The 20,256-nt window shown below is 39.2% G+C and overlaps 1 protein-coding gene across 1 annotated transcript; it reads left to right on the forward strand.

Annotated features, from left to right (window-relative positions):
• The first annotated feature begins 6,397 nt into the window (after positions 1-6,397).
• LOC103401294 (formin-like protein 1) lies at positions 6,398-11,197 on the forward strand. The gene is made up of 4 exons (XM_008340005.4): positions 6,398-8,893; positions 9,014-9,204; positions 9,508-9,752; positions 9,985-11,197. Exons 1-4 carry the CDS (start codon positions 6,807-6,809, stop codon positions 10,843-10,845), a joined length of 3,384 nt encoding a protein of 1,127 aa, XP_008338227.3. The 5' UTR covers positions 6,398-6,806; the 3' UTR covers positions 10,846-11,197.
• Positions 11,198-20,256: the final 9,059 nt, after the last annotated feature.

Below are 20,256 nucleotides of genomic sequence, written 5' to 3' on the forward strand. Positions count from 1 at the left end.
TCTCAATTTTTGTGATTGAGAGTTTAAAAATAACAAATTCTGTATTCAATTTCATTGTTCTTTTAGGTTAACCAAACAAGAAAATTTACAAATTCTAAAAAATAAAAGCTCATCATTTCAATTTCTGTCATTTTAAAAATTTCTTAGTAATATTAAATTTCTTCATTCAAACATAGTGTTAAGCATTTTAAAAGGTAATTTGAACCATATTATTGCTAACCTATTATGAGGTTAAACTCATATCTCTTTCTTTAGTGTAAAAATATCGATTGTTAAAAAAAGAAAAAAAAGGTAGAACCCCAAATACCCTAACAATTAGCGATAAAGAAGAAGCTTTCTCTTGTTTTGTTCTTTTTCTTTCACCTTCTTTCTTTTCCTTAAGTTGCTTTTTACCTTTTAGACTTTTAGTGCCTGGGGAAAAGCATAGTCATTAAGCAGTGGGAAATTCTTTAGACCAGTAAAGATGTCGAAAAATAGAAATACTACCGTTGAAGCCAGGGTGAACTCAAGTGCCATCTCTGTAGAATAATAATGAACACGTGTGCACAAGAATGGGGTGGCAATTAAGGTACATTAGGCTATTAAGTTACTAATGGTTTTGATGCTGCATACTCTATGAACCGGAAAATTGAGCTCAAATGTTACATTAGTCTGGTTTGAACATAACGGTTTTCATCTAGAATGTACTGAAAAATGAAGACCTATATTTAAGTTTTGATTCAAATTAAAAGTTTTATATGAGTTTCAATATTGGATTTAAAAGGTAAAGATCACGCCAACAAGAAAATATGTCATCATGCATGAAAGTTAACATTTAAATTTTTTATTTCCATTATAAAGTTAATGCACATACCCAAATTGGTTAGACTCAAATTTGAGTTTTGACTCCAAATTTTTATCCTCAAATGCACTTGTTGAAATGTCTAAAACTTAAATTAACATTTGAGTATATGCTAATTGTATGCAATGGAGGAGAAAACAAGAAAACTCAAACCCATGCCACCACCACTTTTGGACCAAATATACAAGAATTTAGGTTTTTCATTTTTTTTTAGAATAAGAATGTAGGTATAAATACATAGTTTTTTTCTGGCACATCAGATGAATAATTTTTTATCTACTGTGAATAAATAAGCTTCAAAGTGGTTTAGATACGAAATTAACAAATGAAAAACTGACAGATGAAGTCAAAACTTTTAGTACTACTCTAAATGGAATGATACTAGTTAGGTTGATGGCTGGTAATTGCTTCATGTTGGCTTCATGCATCAATATGCACATCGCCTTCAAGTAGTGAAGAACCAAGCAAATGATTGCCTCTAAATGCACATCATTGGGGAAAAACCCAATATTCTAAATGCACATCATTGGGGAAGAACCCAATATTAGTATTTGATGGTGAAGATATGTGCAGGGCCAGATTGTAGGCTCCTACAGTCATGTGAACTATACACAAGTAAAATTAAAAAAACCATATCATAAAAGCACTTTATAATTTGCTTTTCTTGAGAAGACTTTTTGTTAGGATCTTTAAATCGATCCCAATGTGACATAATATTCCACTATACCTAATATTTTCTCATCTACAGTAAGTCCATATCAGCAAATAATATAATATTTGTTTAAACATACCTTCTAATGATAAAATGTTCCTTTAGTATTTAAAATGATAAAATTGAAGCTGATTACCGTTTAGTTTAGCTACACGCTTCCAATAGCATTAGTTTAATTCCCTTGATATTGCTACGTGATGTATATAAACTCAGTACTACGGTGGTCTGGTGATATTCCTCTTCACTAGGAAGTGAGAAGTCTTAGATTAAAATCTCGTGGATGGCAAATTCAATACCAAATTAGGTTGCCTAATGTGTAGCTTAGCCGAACTCCCTCTCCTCTTTAGTGTAAAAATATTGATGTACTCAAAAATAAAAATGTACCTAAAACCCCCAATTTTTTTAGTGTCATCCTTAATTAGTCTCAACCTTTTTAAACATTCTAAACAAGTATCTAACTTATTGAAAGTGTCACACACGTTAAGCTCGTATTAAAAATATGTTAAATTAACTTGGGTTACTTTGTCTCCAAAATCAATAGGAGATCATGGAAGCATAGCCTCTATCAACTAACAGTCACCACCACCTCCATCAAATCATCGCCTCCAAGTCTAACACAAAACCACCAACTCCACCCTAGAAGAAGCCATGGAGGTTGTTGAAATAGTATAATCTGCCATGATGCGGTCACCACCATCTTCAACCCCCATAAAGAAGAATTGGAAGTTTTAGGAGTCAAGAATTGGCGAATGAGGAAATCACATGTAGAAACAAGCTTCTTGAAACCCTATTTGAATTTTGACCCTCTTTTTTGTTAAGAGATTACTCTCTTGATGCAATTTCAATTTGGGTCCATTTTCGAGTTAATTAAGTACGAGTTTGATTGATTCCATATTATATAATCTATGTTTGAAATTTAGATTTTGAAGCAATTAATATTAATGTTGACCATATACCAGGTTGGTGGGTTTTGAATATACTCTGTCAAAAAATTAAATTGGAACTTTAGATATTTTCAATTGATTGGATACTTATTTAAAATATTAAAAAATGTCGAGACCAATTTAAAGTAACACTAAAGGGTTGAAGGTTTTAGTTACTTAACCCAAATAAAATGATTAGTAATTTTGATCAATTTACAGACTTCCAGTGACCCAGTTAATAATAGTTGAGCCAACCCAAAGTTAATTTGTCTGTATATATTGATTTAGTTTAACAATGACCCCAGCTAGTGCTGTGTATGCATATTCCTTCGCTTTTCCTTTTAAAATATATTTGATGTCGGCTGCTCAAGAACACGGGCAGTGGCACGCCAGCAAAATAACCCTTAAAAAAACATCACCACCTTAATATTACTTAATCAGATAGCAATAGAATAATATTGCTCTAGATTTTTATTTTTTAAATACCTTTTCAAGAATGTTAGGCCAAGACTGCAAGACGGGAAGAAGGGCATAAAATGTGTACGCATATTAAAACAAAGGGTATATATGTGTAGAGATCCATAAAAATCGATTAATTAAATTGGATTCCAAGACGTACCCTTCCAATTTCCATTGTTTCAGCACCCCCACCACCACATTGGTTTCCCAAATCCGGTAGATACAACGTACTTCCTTCAGTAATAATAATGGTAACAATAACTATAATATGATTGAATTGCATGAAATAATGCAGTATCTTCGAAGTGTCGGTGTTGCACAGCCCATTTTCCACACACCACACACTAGTGGTTTGCTTTTGTATGCATTCCATGCGCAAGGTGTTACTCTGTAATTTGTATAATCTTGTGCCTGCGAATGTCATATGTAACATGTCACATCAAATTTTGAATAAAATGATCATGAATAATGTCAGTTAAATTTTTTAATAGCTATTCTCAACATTGTCAATTACATTTATGCATTTTGTACGCAAGATGCCACTCTGCAATCTGTATAATCTTGTGCCCGCGTATGCCACATATAACATGTCACATGACCTTTGGCTTCCTCTTGGTTGAGAATGAGATGATATAATAATGAGCTCGGATGAGATTTACATCAAATCTTGAATAAAGAGATCGTTAATAATGTCAATTGAATTCTCAAACGACTACTCTCAACATTGTCAATTAGTTTTATAGTGAAATCTAAACTTTCTTCACTTTTTATGCATGTTATTTTATGCTTATATAGTTTGAAAACCTAACACTTTATCCACTAGGAGTTTGAAACACATGCAGAGAGATTTGTAAATGACTCATTGAAAGTAGTCATTTACAAATCTCTTTCACGTGTATTTTGTAATGCTTATATTTCTATTTCTTTATTGCTATTCTTAAACCGCTTGAATTCTGAAAGTCCATCACCGAAACATACCCTAATCATGTAGAGATTATAACTGTAGTTGTTTGTTTAGTTCAGGGATTAGAGATATGGGAATGTGTGTATAATTTAGGTTTTAAACTCTACCGACTTGTTTATTACTTGGCAGGCGAAATAGACATGAAAAAGGGTTAGAGATATATGAGTTGCATGTGTTTTACATTTTAACTGTAGGCGAGTTTTCGTTGTCTCATTTTATGATATGTATAAGCAAGTCGGTGATCTCATTAAGTGTAAATTTTGTTCTTTTGAGGTTGATGTGGTAAATTCCACACCAATATATCAAAGGTGAGCTAGTTGAATTTGTGAATCCACTGTTAATGATACTTTGAGATTATGAGAAAATTGGAGTTGCGATGTCTTTCTTTGCAATTACCATATAGAAAATATAGCGCTTTTTATCCTAAATTTAATTGCTTTAGAACATTCATCTCTCATGAATTTGCAGCATTTGATACATTAGTTAATATGAATGTTCTTCCTCTTTCAACTCTTTCGAAGGGTTTTTTGCTTTCATTCAAGTACCTCTTCTTGATGATAACAATTTATATGTCACGATACACTATTATGTGTCACTTTATACTAATAATGCAACGATATGTGAAAAAAAATTAACATGTATATTTGTATTATTGACGGAAAGCCATACAAGTCATTCTCCTTAATGTTATATATTCTTTCATATCATTATAACTTTTCATCTTTCACAAATAAAATGTCATTTTCTTAACGTAAAAAGAAAAGATAAAATCACTTTTGAGAATATACTTACTAGTTACTACTCGTTCATACCCAAAGTTTGACTCTCACCCTGTTCATCCTTGAATCAAAGCACTTTCTGATTTTTTTTACACGAGTATCCATCGAATTTGGCTTTAGTTTAAATGAAAATTAATAAAAATAATTTAAAATTTTTGAGTTTTAATAATAAGGATAAAATAAAAAGTAAAATAAATGGTACTAAGATTAATTTTTTATTGTAAAAATATGATTTTTCGATAACATAAATAATACCAAGAATTTTTCGTTAACGAATATTCTCTTATTTTAAAGTTAATATCAATTTAGATATATGATTAAAAAAACACATTTTCGTGATTTGGGTAATTCTCTTTCTTCTAGGTCAAGCTATGATGGTGGTGTTGTACGAGGCTATGTGCGATATTCCAATTACAGTCGTTGTCAATGTGTCATGGTATATTGGTATTAGTGCATGCCTGCATGGTTCCATTGCAAAAAGGGTACGACCTGACACACCGCTTATGTTGACCTACGCCCTCAAATCACGGGAGCCTTTATCTGCAAACCTGGTTGAATTTTCCACTCTTCTCGCGACAATTTATCAAATAAAATAGGGACCTTTTTTTGCTTATCGCAACAATTTATAACAATATCAAATGATAGAAATTAAGAAGTGTGAAAGAAGTAAAAAGAAGTATGTAAATAACACACCCCATAAAATAAACACTTAATATTTCAAATGCACAAATATGTTGGACAATGACATGCATCTTGAACTTTTTTCCGCAACATGTTGAAACAAGGAAAAGGAGAATATAAGAAAAATATACGGCCGAAATTTATAATCCTATGTTCATATGAATATTTGGTGTACTACATAGATATATAAAATTTAGTATAGAACGAAAGAGTACATTGACACGTTGATGAGATTTCCATAGTGGTTTTGCGTCTGTTAGCGTATTATTCAAGGTTATGAACAAGAATACTCAAATCCATACTACAGTATGACAATTATATTCTAGGTATAAGCCACATTAACAAATATGGAACTAAATGAGAAAATTGCTCCAACCAGACTTCCACGATGAAAGTTTTAGGGCCGACTCAACATAAAGTGATAATACAAAGTTCAAGACGTGCCTTGACTCTAAGAAAGGGAAATTAGAGTTTAGATTCATATCTTTAGAAAACTTCCTATTATGATTTTGAGATCTGGATTAAGACAAAATTTAGTTAAGCAAACCTAATGCAAACTTGTCAAGAAGAATCTCTCCTAAATCTTGAGATATTCGCAAATAAGGTTCATAACCAGTGATCATTTGGACGTAATAGCATGTCAATTGGTATTGTCGCTCCTTAGTAGACCCGAGATCATTTGCCTACTCATATTGTACGCCTGTAGACATATGCCAACAACTTCTGAGTGAGCATGTCGATTGATGTCGATTGATGTCAATAGTTTTCGAGCGAGTATGTCAACAAATACAAACATGCCAAAGTGAATCTATCAACAAATGCCCCTAGCAACACATACAAAGACATGAGACTAGCAGCTACCCTGCCTAATGTCCATACAAACAATTCATCTAGCAATTGAAAGACATATTTGAAGAACATCTCAAATTTTCAAAAAGTAACACCCAACTCTTCCATGGAGAATGTCTTGTTCATGATTAGACTTGGACACCTGCCTATTCCTAATTAACAAAGTTTTGAGAGTTCTCACATCCTCCCAACTTCCCCTTCAACTGTAGCATTAACTGTGTGCAGAGTATAATCCCAACATAGACCACACAATAATTAAATTTTAACCACAACAAAACAAAACCAAAGAGTGGACACAAACACAAAACAGTCCCAGCGTTCCACTAGTGGAAGTAGTAGCAACTACCGACTAGCAAGCAAACATCTCACTAAAACAGCAGTCCAACTCCAAGTAAGAATCTTAGCTGGATGCAGCTGCCCTCACTTGCCACCACCACCAACAGACCATTTCCCATTTCTATAACCCCTTTTCACTCTCAAAATACAACTTTTTCACACTTTCCCTTTCTCTCTCCTCCCTTTCTCTCTCTAGACTGACAAATTTCACTCACAAAAACACTGGGGACTCTGCAGCAACTCAATCTCCAAGCTCACCACAATGCCCACCTTCTTCATCTTCCTCCTGCTCTTCTTATCCTCTCCACTCACTGCATCTCCAAGGCCAAACTATAGAGTCCTACACCAGCCATTTCTGCCGCAGGAATCTTCTTCGCCGGCGCCCACTCAGCCACCATCTCCATCCCCGCCTTCCCCTCCTCCCAACCCAACTCCCCCGAAGTATCCATTTTCCAGTTCCAATTCTCCCCCTCCCAATTCCCCATTTTTCCCATCCAACCCTTCCCCTCCGCCTCCCCCTCCCGCCCCAGCCACCGCCTTCGCCTCATTCCCCGCCAACATCTCCTCCCTCATCGTCCCCCAGCCCACCAAAAACTCCAGCTCCCACAAGCTCCTCGGCCTCACTATCGCCGCCGTGCTCTCCGCCGCCGTCGTGGTGGCCGTAGCCGCATTCTTCCTCTACCGTCGCAGACGGCACAACAGCCGCAACTTCCCCGACGAGGATGAGGACGAGAAGTCGTATCTTAGATCCGAGCACAGCAACAGGCTGTTACAGGCGCCCAATCTCGGCCACTCCTACAGTGGGACCCACAAGCTCCGGACCGGCTCCTCCACCAGCTCCGAGTTCCTTTACCTGGGCACATTGGTCAATTCACGCTCACTTGAGGAGAGAGTCGACTCGGGCGGGAGTGTTGGTCGAAGCGCCGAATTAGAAACTCGGAAAGTCGACTCACCGGACCTCCAGCCGCTTCCGCCGCTTTCTCGGCAGATCTCGAGGCTGAGCCGTTGCAAGAATGCCGAACTGGGTTCGACTCAGGACCGAGACGATGAGGAAGAGGAAGAGGAAGAAGAGTTCTATTCCCCCAGAGGGTCTTCGGGCGATCGCGAGAGCTCCAACGAAAACGGATCCGGGTCCAGGAGAATGTTGGCGGCGGTAGCGGGTGGAGTATTTGACCGAAGAAGCAGCGAAACCACGTCGTGTTCTTGCTCGTCTTCCGAATTGGGTTCACCGCCTCGATCACACTCTATCAGTCTCTCGCCTCCGGTGACTTTGAGTCCCAACAGAAGACCAGAAGAGCCCAAACTGCCGGAGCCCTCAGCCACGCGTTATACGACGCCGTTTGGGGACGTCAATGTACGGTCTCCGTCGTTGACTCCACTATCTTCGCCGGAGAGAGCTGCTGACGAATACCCATCTGCATCGGACCGAAACGGAAGGTCTCCGTCGATGTCCTCGTTATCTTCGTCGCCGGAGAAAGGATTGGAGAAGACCCCAGATGCACCGCTGAAAGTTTCGGTAGTTTCGGATCAAAGTTCGCCGATTTCTTCACCGGAGAGAGGTTTCGGAAACAACCCACATGCATCATCGAAAGTTTCGGTAGTTACGGATCAAAGTTCGCTGATTTCGTCACCGGAGAGACATTTCGGAATCCATCCAGATGCATTATCGAAAGTTTCGGTGGTTTCGGGTCAGAGTTCTCCTATTTCTTCACCGGAATTAAATTTCGGAAACAACACAGATGGGTTAACGAAAGTTACGGCCTTTCCGGATCGGAATGATCAGTCCCCTTCCCCATTATCACATTGTTCATCGTCACCGGAGAGAGAATCAGACGGTTCTGATTCAAAAGCCAGGTCGTTTTCACCTTCTATGTCACCACTGAGAGGTTTGGAGAACTCAGCTGCCTCACCAAGAATTTCAAATGCTTCGGATCGAGCATTTATTCATTTGGATCCCAAAATGCAGTCTCTTTCATCATCTTCATCGTCTTCGTTGTCAAATTCGCCGGAGAGAGCGTTTAGTGTTGGTTTAAAGCAGCCTCTTTCGGTTCCTCCGCCGCCACCGCCAATGCCTCCTTCACTGAGACTCTGGGAGACTCCAAGTCCTAGAACACCAGTTGGCCAAGTGATCTCTAGGCCTCCAGCTCTCATACCTCCTTCAAGACCTTTTGTGATTCAAAACCCGGGAAAGGTCCCTGTTTCGCCGGTGGAGTTGCCACCAAGTTCTACGCCGTTGGAGCCGATTGAGGAGACTCCGAAACCCAAGTTGAAGCCATTGCATTGGGATAAAGTTAGAGCAAGCTCCGACCGCGAAATGGTGTGGGATCAGCTTAGATCAAGCTCTTTCAAGTAAGATGTTACTCATTTGCATTTACTTGCTTTACTTGTTATGGTAGACTTATAAATTATGTAGTAGGTTGGTATACTGTGTTGCTCTACTAAATTAGTGGAATTATTGGTTGGTTGCAGATTGAATGAAGAAATGATAGAGACATTGTTTGTTGTAAAAACACCGAACCCGAATCCAAAAGAAACAGCAGTTCTTCCCTCACTGAACCAAGAGAACAGAGTGCTTGATCCTAAAAAGTCGCAAAATATTGCAATCTCGCTAAGGGCACTCAATGTGACCATAGAGGAAGTTTGCGAAGCTTTATTAGAAGGTAAAATTCGTTAAATATTGGCTATATCTTCCTTTACTGCAAAAATTGTTTAACGTTGGTGGTAATATCTTGTATGCTTTTGGTTATAACGTGAACATGCCGTTTAGTTAAATTGAGAATTTAAATTTGGTTGGTATGGGAAATATTTGAATCCTCATGAAACCAACTTTTCGTAAGTTCATAACAAGATTCCAAATATATAGTTATTACAAGCTAATAAATTGACTGCAACTGGAATGGTTTGTGATAATTTTTGTGTGATAGTGAATTCATGGTGTTTGTTGGTATTGGTTATGAATGCAGGAAACTCGGATGCTCTTGGAACTGAATTACTTGAAAGTCTAATGAAGATGGCTCCAACCAAAGAAGAAGAACGTAAGCTGAAGGAATACAAAGACGACTCACCAGTTAAGCTTGGTCCTGCCGAGAGATTTTTGAAAGAGCTGCTTGACGTTCCTTTTGCATTTAGAAGGATTGATGCAATGCTTTACGTGACTAATTTTGAGTCTGAGATCGAGTACCTTAAAAAATCGTTTGAAACTCTGGAGGTAAATCACCCCATTCCTTTCTCCTTTTAACATGTGATGTTAGATTCGTTTTTGTTTGCTTATGCTAAGATGGTAACATTAAGCAAACGCTTCCATCAAGATGGAATATACCAAGGCACATAAAACATTAATTAGTAAATCAAATGTGTTTGAATTAACATGGATATTTCTATCCATAGGGAAATGATAGTTTTCCATCAGGCGTTATCTCATTGGAATTTCCTTTATTTAGGCTGCCTGTGAAGAATTGAGAAACAGCAGGATGTTCTTGAAGCTTCTGGAAGCTGTTCTAAAGACTGGAAACCGGATGAATGTTGGGACAAACCGTGGTGATGCCCATGCCTTCAAACTGGACACACTCCTCAAGCTGGTTGACGTCAAGGGGGCAGATGGGAAAACAACACTCCTGCATTTTGTCGTACAAGAAATCATAAGAACAGAAGGTGCTCGTCTCACCGGTGGCAATCAAACTTCAAACCCAACTTTGAGTGATGATGTCAAGTGCAGGAGGCTTGGCCTGCAAGTTGTTTCAGCTCTCAGTTCAGACCTCAGTAATGTGAAGAAAGCTGCTGCCATGGATTTTGATGTGCTTAGCAGTGATGTTTCCAAGCTTTCTAAAGGAATTAGCAACATCGCAGAGGTTGTGCAATTGAATGAGACAACAGTATCAGATGACAGCAGGCGGAAATTCTCAGAGTCAATGAACATGTTCATGAAATTGGCTGAAGAGGAGATTATAAGACTTCAAGCTCAAGAAAGTGTTGCACTGTCCCTGGTGAAGGAGATTACAGAGTACTTCCATGGAAACTCCGCTAGGGAAGAAGCTCACCCGTTTAGAATCTTCACGGTGGTCAGAGACTTTCTTACAGTTCTTGATCGGGTATGCAAGGAAGTTGGTATGATAAATGAGCGAACCCAAGTTAGTACCGCCCACAAATTTCCAGTTCCGGTAAATCCAATGCTACCACAAATAGTTCCAGTAAATCCAATGCTGCCACAAGTAGTTCCAGTAAATCCAATGCCACAAGTACTTCCTGGAATTCATGGGTTAAGGCGGTACAGTTCGTCCGATGATGAGAGCACAGCTCCGTAGTTTCTGCAGCCCATTTCAGGATGACTTTTTGGTTCGATTTGGTAAAACCGCCTGAAGTAGGCGGTTTGAACAGCTTGCAACTGCATGCCAGGTTTATGTTATATATAGCTTAGGTTCCCCCCCCCCCCACCCCCCAAATTGTGTACTTGTAAAAATTCATGTAAGCGATTTTGCGTTCTATAGATTATATACAGAGGAGGAGATTTTATCTGGGAAGAATAAGTTGTAATTCAGACTAGATAGTTTCTGGGAAGATCAGTCATGCAGCTTATTCTTGACTGTAGACAGTTTATGTAAATGTTCTGAATTGTATCAAACCACTAATTTACTCTCTATAACTCTTTTACAGTTATTTATCAGTTTGCCCCTGAACTTGTATTAAGTTGCCAATATCTCCTTGAACTTAAATTTTAGCCGATTACTCCGTTGAACTTTTATAATTAGTCAATTTCTCCTTGAACTTTAGCTTTAATCGATTACCCCTAAAATTTATAAATATCCAATCCCCCCATTAGATTAAAAAAATTTCACTTTTTTTGCCTCCATACAGTTCAAAATTGATGAAAACTTTTAAAGTGATAAAATCTAGCATCATTGAGGAAATTTGTTATTTATAAAAGTTGAGAGAGGTAATTGGTTAAAATTAAAGTTCAAGGGAAAAACTAATTAATTGTAAAAGTTTAGGAAGGTAATCGACCAAAATTAATGTTTAGTGAAAAAATTGACAGCTCTGGATAAATTAAAATAACAAATCGACAAATATGCGCACTCTTTTATCTCCAATTATTCTTTATAATTTATTCTTAGCACTAGTTGTGTTTGATTCTTAGTCAACTTGATTTTCAAATACAATAATTTTTTGTAATTTTTTATCCTTTGTTACTATTTTTTTTTGCCAACAGGATCCTCTTTGGATTCTTTTGGTGATAATTTTAGAGATTCGTGAATCGTGTTCGTTCATCGTATATCGTGTGATCAGTTTTTGTTATGTATTGTTTATGTTTATTTTTAAATAAAAATATTTAAAATAATTTTTAACCGTACGATGTATGATGAACGGACACGATGAACTAATTCTCAGGATCCTCACAAAGAAGATCCGACGAGGATTTGAACTCTATTTTTTTGTCCACATGAAACAAAGAGTGGGATCCTTAAGGGGATGTACTTACGTGAGGCTAGATGGTATTCAAATATAGAAAGCTCGTTTTGGCCTGACTCGTCCTAGAAAATTTTTATGTAAATATTTTCGGGTTATTGCAACTAAAGACACCATTTCAAGTATACTATTGCAACGTTTTAAAGACAAGGGAGTCACTGAAAACTTTAAAGGGGTAAAATATACTTTGCCCTAATTACTTATTGAAGCATAAGGTCGTCTCCTCTGGAATAGGATCCTATGATCTTATTTGTGGGGATTCAATTAATCGTGTTCGTTCATTGTATATCGTACGGCTAAAAATTGATTTAATTTTTTTATTTAAAATTAAATATAAACAGTATATGAGGAAAATTAATCACACGATGTACGATGAACGAACATTATTGATTGATCTTCCGGATTCCTACAAAGAGGATCCTTGTCCCTCCCCTCTTGGTGTAAAATCAATGAAGAGGTCGTTTTCAACTAAGGCCTACTTCACATGTATCCATCATGCTCATGCATGTGTGAAGGAAACATATTCTGCTGCTTACTGGAAAATTGAAAAAATGAAGGAAAAATGACTAGTTTTTTTAGGGAAAGTGACCTTTGGGGTCCTGCCGCTGCCTCCGTTGAAATATGTAATCTCTTTTCATGTAAAGAAACAAACATCTTTATAACTGGACCCAAGTTTATACTTTTTTATGGTATATACTCTTCTTTAACCACCCAAAGTAATTAAAAGGACAGCAAGGATAAATTCCAAATTTATCTCTTTATTTGTTTGCTAGAAAAATTTCTAATTTCTTTACATAAAAAGGAAAAAAATTTGAGTTGCCGAGTACCGAATGCATGAAAAATAAACTACAGAGCAAAATAAGTAAGCAAGAATACCAAAACGACTACAAACTGAAGACTACATTGTGTGTGACTTCTTAAATTGCAACATTTATAGAGACATAAATCTAAGAAATCCTAATGTGCAAAATATAAAAAAATACCATAATACAAAATTAAATCTCTAATTAATTTTATAAATAAACTAATAAATTCCAATGCCCCCCTTGTCTTCAATTAAACTTATGATGGTATACGACGTGAGTTTGCCAACAATTAGATACAAATGCAGGCTCCATTAAGCAGACATGCAGGTTGGCTGGTTGATTCTAATTGACTGACCGGTTTGGTGATTCTGACTGATTGACTAGCTGATGTTGACGCTTTTGTTTCTATTTTTTTGTTCTTCAATGTCAAAACCCTACCTACTACTAGACGAAGGCAGATTGTTTACCCTCCCATGTCCTTCCTATCCCCTTCTACATTGTGCGGTCACGGTTAAGCCACGTTAACATTTTGTATTGATTTTTTTATAGAGATAATAAGATATGTTGATGTGGCTTAACCGTGACCGCACAAATAGAAGGGGATGGGAAGAGCATGATAAAAGGAGGGCAGACAATCTGCCTCCCTACTAGACAGAGAGACATAAAAAAAAAACAATGACGAACTGATACTCAGCAACAAACGAACAAATTGACACCCACCTTGAGCAGATTAAATGTCGAAGGATCAAACTTTCCTTGAACTAAGTTGAAAATTAGAGTACCAAATGGACAAACAAACAAACTATGGAACTATGAATGCCAAAACGACTACAAACTAAAAACTACGATGTGCTTGACTTCTCAAACTATATTACAAGCAATATTTATAGAGACCTAAACCCAAGAAACCCTACAGCAACAACAACAGCAACCAAGCCTTATCCAACTAAGCGAGGTCGGCTATATAATCTTAGAACGCTATTGCACTCAGTTTTGCTCCAAGCTTTCTGTTAGCTCTAAGTACTTCATATCTTTTCTTATAGTATATTTCAAAGTCTTTTTAGGTCTTCCTCTAACCCTTTTACCATGAGCCTCCGTCTCATAGTCGCATTTTCTAACCGCAACATCAGTAGGTCTTTGGTTCACGTGTCCAAACCATCTTAATGATTTTCTCTCATCGTATCTTCAATTGTGACCACTACTAATTTACCTTGGGTATCCTCGTTCGTAATCCTTTCTTGTGTGCTCACACATCCAACAAAGGATTCTCATCGTCGCTACCCTTATTTTTTCCATGTGTTACTTCTTGATTGCCCAACATTTCGTGCCATAAAGCATTGTTGGCTTTATTATCGTCCTATAGCTTTAGTGGCATACGACGATCACTCAACACACTTAATGCACTCTTCCACTTTATCCATCCAACTTGTATTTGGTTGAGATTGTGAACACGGAAAATTCTTGAAACGAAAGAGACAAGAACAACATGCACAAACAAATATTTGGTTTGATGATTTTGGGTTACAATCTCTCTCAAATTTGATCTTCTGATTCGATCTCCGTAAGGTGTTGATTTGTGGATGTTTCGTTGATCCAAGGGCCGTCAAGGCTTGATCTTGGATGAACTGTTGGAAGTTTCTTCAAAGGGCCGTGGGCTTGATCTTTGAAGGTGGATTTGAGCGGATCTTCAAGGAACCGTTGGGGCTTGATCTTGAGGATGAGTGTTTCTTCAAGGGCCGTTAAGGCTTTGATCTTGAATAACGGTGATGAACGGATCTTCAAGGGCTTTTGGGCTTGATCTTGAAGAACGGTTGGATGTATGGATTTGTCGACATTGTTGATCCAAAGGGCCATTGGGGCTTGATCTTGGATGAACAGATGATGAACGAAGAACGAAGAACACTTTCTTCAAGGGCCGTCGGAGTTTGATCTTGAATTTGGTGGAAGTTCTTCACGGGGCCGTCGGGGCTTGATCTTGAAGGTGGATGATTGTTGATCCAAGGGGCCGTCGGGGCTTGATCTTGGAAGAATGATGAACGAAGAATGAAGAACACTTTCTTCAAGGGCCGTCGGGGCTTGATCTTGAAGAAGGATGATTGTTGATCCAAGGGGCCGTCGGGGCTTGATCTTGGAAGAATGATGAACGAAGAACGAAGAACGAAGAACACTTTCTTCAAGGGCCGTCGGGGCTTGATCTTGAAGGTGGATGATTGTTGATCGAAAATGGCTTTCTTGATCTTTCGGGAATTGCTTGAGAGCTTCGGAGTTTCAGAGCTTCAGAGCTTCAAGATGTAATATGAATTCCTCCTCCCAAATGAATGAATTAGCCTTCTATTTATAGAAATTTCCAAGGCCTAATTTTGAATATAATATTCCAGATGAAATAAGTCGTTTCTGCCAGGTGTTGACACGTGTCCTGTTTGATGACTTTTCCAATTTATTTCGATTTTTTGTTTAGACACACGCTACGTGTAAAATTTATGTAATACATGAGCGTTGAAACTTTGATTTATCGGTCAACATTTATTTACCGAAATTTCGATGTCTACAAATGCCCCCACTTCAAGGCGCGTCGTATACATGTGCTTGTCACGTGTAGGAGATGCGTTTTGAAGTCCCTTAATGTAGATGTCGATCCAAGGGCCGTCGAGGCTTGATCTTGAATTGGGCTGGAGATTTCTTCAAGGGCCGTTGAGGCTTGATCTTGAATTGGGCTTGAGATTTCTTCAAGGGCCGTTGAGGCTTGTTCTTGAATTTTTGTTTGAAATTTCTTCAAGTGCCGTTGAGGCTTGTTCTTGAACTTTTGTTTGAAATTTCTTCAAGGGCCGTCGAGGCTTGATCTTGAAGGTTGAAATTGGACCACAAGGAGCTTCATGTGGTAGATGATCCTTGGCTTTGGTAGTGGATGAATCGGCACGTATTTTGTTGCACTTGTTGACTTTCCACAGCTTTGATCTTGAACTGGGTTGGAGGATTTTCTGGTTTCCTCCAATTGTTGACTTTCCACAGCTTATTCTTGAACTGGTTTTTTGATTTAAGGGTGGTAGACACTTGATCTTGAATCGGACTTGTGATTTCCTCAAGGGCCGTCGAGGCTTGATCTTGAACTTTGGTTGGAAGCTTCTTCAAGGGCCTTTGAGGCTTGATCTCGAAGGTTGATTCGAACACATGGCAAACAGGCACGAGGTAAAGGTGACAGCCTGTTGCTTTGTTCAATCTTTCTATTTCACACCTGAGCAATTTGGTCAACGGTATGATCTTCAAGATTGATGGGCTATTCTTCCAGTTGGTGACTTGGTCTTTAAGGATTTGATTCAAGGGTGGTGAATCGGCATGTGCAGCCCACAACGCCTAGTAAGTCGACCCAAGAATTTGAGGGTCAAAACGAGTTCACCGTCCAGAGTGATTGCAACCCTGATGATATGAGATACTTTTGATTTTGAAGAAGTAGCGGATGAATCAGCACGTGCTTGGTTGCACTTGTCTCCACATGCTTCAAGGTATCATTTTCATTTCCTTTATCTGTTTCCAATTTATTTCGACTTTTCCAATTTATTTCGATTTTTTGTTTAGACACACGCTACGTGTAAAATTTATGTAATACATGAGCGTTGAAACTTTGATTTATCGGTCAACATTTATTTACCGAAATTTCGATGTCTACAAATGCCCCCACTTCAAGGCGCGTCGTATACATGTGCTTGTCACGTGTAGGAGATGCGTTTTGAAGTCCCTTAATGTAGATGTCGATCCAAGGGCCGTCGAGGCTTGATCTTGAATTGGGCTGGAGATTTCTTCAAGGGCCGTTGAGGCTTGATCTTGAATTGGGCTTGAGATTTCTTCAAGGGCCGTTGAGGCTTGTTCTTGAATTTTTGTTTGAAATTTCTTCAAGTGCCGTTGAGGCTTGTTCTTGAACTTTTGTTTGAAATTTCTTCAAGGGCCGTCGAGGCTTGATCTTGAAGGTTGAAATTGGACCACAAGGAGCTTCATGTGGTAGATGATCCTTGGCTTTGGTAGTGGATGAATCGGCACGTATTTTGTTGCACTTGTTGACTTTCCACAGCTTTGATCTTGAACTGGGTTGGAGGATTTTCTGGTTTCCTCCAATTGTTGACTTTCCACAGCTTATTCTTGAACTGGTTTTTTGATTCAAGGGTGGTAGACACTTGATCTTGAATCGGACTTGTGATTTCCTCAAGGGCCGTCGAGGCTTGATCTTGAACTTTGGTTGGAAGCTTCTTCAAGGGCCTTTGAGGCTTGATCTCGAAGGTTGATTCGAACACATGGCAAACAGGCACGAGGTAAAGGTGACAGCCTGTTGCTTTGTTCAATCTTTCTATTTCACACCTGAGCAATTTGGTCAACGGTATGATCTTCAAGATTGATGGGCTATTCTTCCAGTTGGTGACTTGGTCTTTAAGGATTTGATTCAAGGGTGGTGAATCGGCATGTGCAGCCCACAACGCCTAGTAAGTCGACCCAAGAATTTGAGGGTCAAAACGAGTTCACCGTCCAGAGTGATTGCAACCCTGATGATATGAGATACTTTTGATTTTGAAGAAGTAGCGGATGAATCAGCACGTGCTTGGTTGCACTTGTCTCCACATGCTTCAAGGTATCATTTTCATTTCCTTTATCTGTTTCCAATTTATTTCGACTTTTCCAATTTATTTCGATTTTTTGTTTAGACACACGCTACGTGTAAAATTTATGTAATACATGAGCGTTGAAACTTTGATTTATCGGTCAACATTTATTTACCGAAATTTCGATGTCTACAAATGCCCCCACTTCAAGGCGCGTCGTATACATGTGCTTGTCACGTGTAGGAGATGCGTTTTGAAGTCCCTTAATGTAGATGTCGATCCAAGGGCCGTCGAGGCTTGATCTTGAATTGGGCTGGAGATTTCTTCAAGGGCCGTTGAGGCTTGATCTTGAATTGGGCTTGAGATTTCTTCAAGGGCCGTTGAGGCTTGTTCTTGAATTTTTGTTTGAAATTTCTTCAAGTGCCGTTGAGGCTTGTTCTTGAACTTTTGTTTGAAATTTCTTCAAGGGCCGTCGAGGCTTGATCTTGAAGGTTGAAATTGGACCATAAGGAGCTTCATGTGGTAGATGATCCTTGGCTTTGGTAGTGGATGAATCGGCACGTATTTTGTTGCACTTGTTGACTTTCCACAGCTTTGATCTTGAACTGGGTTGGAGGATTTTCTGGTTTCCTCCAATTGTTGACTTTCCACAGCTTATTCTTGAACTGGTTTTTTGATTCAAGGGTGGTAGACACTTGATCTTGAATCGGACTTGTGATTTCCTCAAGGGCCGTCGAGGCTTGATCTTGAACTTTGGTTGGAAGCTTCTTCAAGGGCCTTTGAGGCTTGATCTCGAAGGTTGATTCGAACACATGGCAAACAGGCACGAGGTAAAGGTGACAGCCTGTTGCTTTGTTCAATCTTTCTATTTCACATCTGAGCAATTTGGTCAACGGTATGATCTTCAAGATTGATGGGCTATTCTTCCAGTTGGTGACTTGGTCTTTAAGGATTTGATTCAAGGGTGGTGAATCGGCATGTGCAGCCCACAACGCCTAGTAAGTCGACCCAAGAATTTGAGGGTCAAAACGAGTTCACCGTCCAGAGTGATTGCAACCCTGATGATATGAGATACTTTTGATTTTGAAGAAGTAGCGGATGAATCAGCACGTGCTTGGTTGCACTTGTCTCCACATGCTTCAAGGTATCATTTTCATTTCCTTTATCTGTTTCTCAGGCAGATATGGCATCTTCTCGAGTTCCTCATCTCAGACTCCTTTTGCTGAGTTGATTGTGCATGCCGCATTTCCTTATTTGTTCTCCAGGCAGATGTGGCATCTTCTCGAGTTCCTCAGCTCGGACTCCTTCTGCTGAGTTGACTGTGCGGGTCGCATTCTTCTCTGCTTGTTCCTTCTGCACGTTGTCTCCACATGCTGCAAGGTATCATTTTCACTTGCCTTATCTGTTCTTCAGGCAGATGTGGCAGCTTCTTTGGAAGTACAGCAGCAGTGGGAGACAAGTACTCGAGAGCAGTGCTAGGTAGGCAATCAGGGAAGGGTTCCAAGCAGTCGGTTCCTTACCCGAGTTTTGAGTGGAGGTTCCGGCATATTGTTTTCTTTATCCTTGTCTTTGTAAGTAAGAACAAGGACAAAGGAAAGGACAGGGAGAACGCATGATATGAGATACTCTTGCTTTCTACCCTGGTGATATGAGATACTTTTGCTTTGGAGTCCTTGGCTTGCAGAGGTACCCCAAGGAATAAGGAACACTGGGTGACTTGAGAGGCTTCGTTGGGAAGACATTCTCGGAGATGAAGAAAGGTTCTGTACGTTTGCCTTGCTATGAAGGGTGAAGGTGGACATTTATATGGATTAATAACCGGTACTGTTTTTTCACTCTTGTCGGCAACCGTTGGATGATTAAACAGTAAACTTCACGTGATTTCTCCTTCACCGAAAATCTTCGACAAATTGCCCGTGATTTGCGCAAAGTTGAGTGTGCATATGACAGGTGTTGACGTGGCTGAAAAAGACTGGCGCCTCTTCGATATCTGGGATCGGCGCTTCGACAAATTACCCGTGATTTCCACAAAGCTGAGTTTGCGTGTGATGCGTGCTGACGCGTCTGGAAAAGCAAGATGCTTCTTCGATTTCTGAGCTTGCCTCTTCGATTTTTGAATGGCCTCTTCGAATTCTGAGCTTGCTTCTTTGATCTCTGAAATCCCGTCGAGTGCTGATTTTTTATAGAGCCATGCAGTTCGTTTCAAAGCACACTTGAATTTTCGCTTGTGAAAACTCCCCTCTTGTACTTCTAAGATCTTGATTTGTCCGATCTCTTCTTCCTTCAACACTTTGAAAATGTCTGGACCCTCCGACCGTCGTTTTGACTTGAATCTTGGTGAAGAGGCAGTCTCACCTTCTCCAGACAACATATGGCGCCCATCCTTCATATCCCCTACTGGTCCTCTTACCGTTGGGGATTCGGTGGTGAAGAATGATATGACCGCTGCGGTGGTGGCCCGAAACCTTGTCACTCCCAGAGATAACATACTACTTTCCAAATGGTCTGATGAGTTGGCTGTTAAGGATTCTCTGGCTCTCAGTGTGCAGTGTGCAGGTTCTGTGTCTAATATGGCCCAACGCCTATTTGCTCGAACCCGTCAAGTTGAATCATTGGCGGCGGAAGTGATGAGTCTCAAACAGGAGATTAGAGGGCTCAAGCAGGAGAATAAACAGTTGCATAAGCTTGCACATAGCTATGCGACAAACATGAAGAGGAAGATTAACCAGATGCAGGAATCTGATGGTCAGATTTTACTTGATCATCAGAGGTTTGTGGGTTTGTTCCAGCAGACTTGCCTTCGTCTTCTGGGGCTGTACCGTGTAATGAAACCTCAAATGATCAACCTTCGGTGCCTCAT

Source organism: Malus domestica, chromosome 10, assembly GCF_042453785.1.
Source record: "Malus domestica chromosome 10, GDT2T_hap1".
NCBI classification, from domain to species: Eukaryota; Viridiplantae; Streptophyta; class Magnoliopsida; order Rosales; family Rosaceae; genus Malus; species Malus domestica.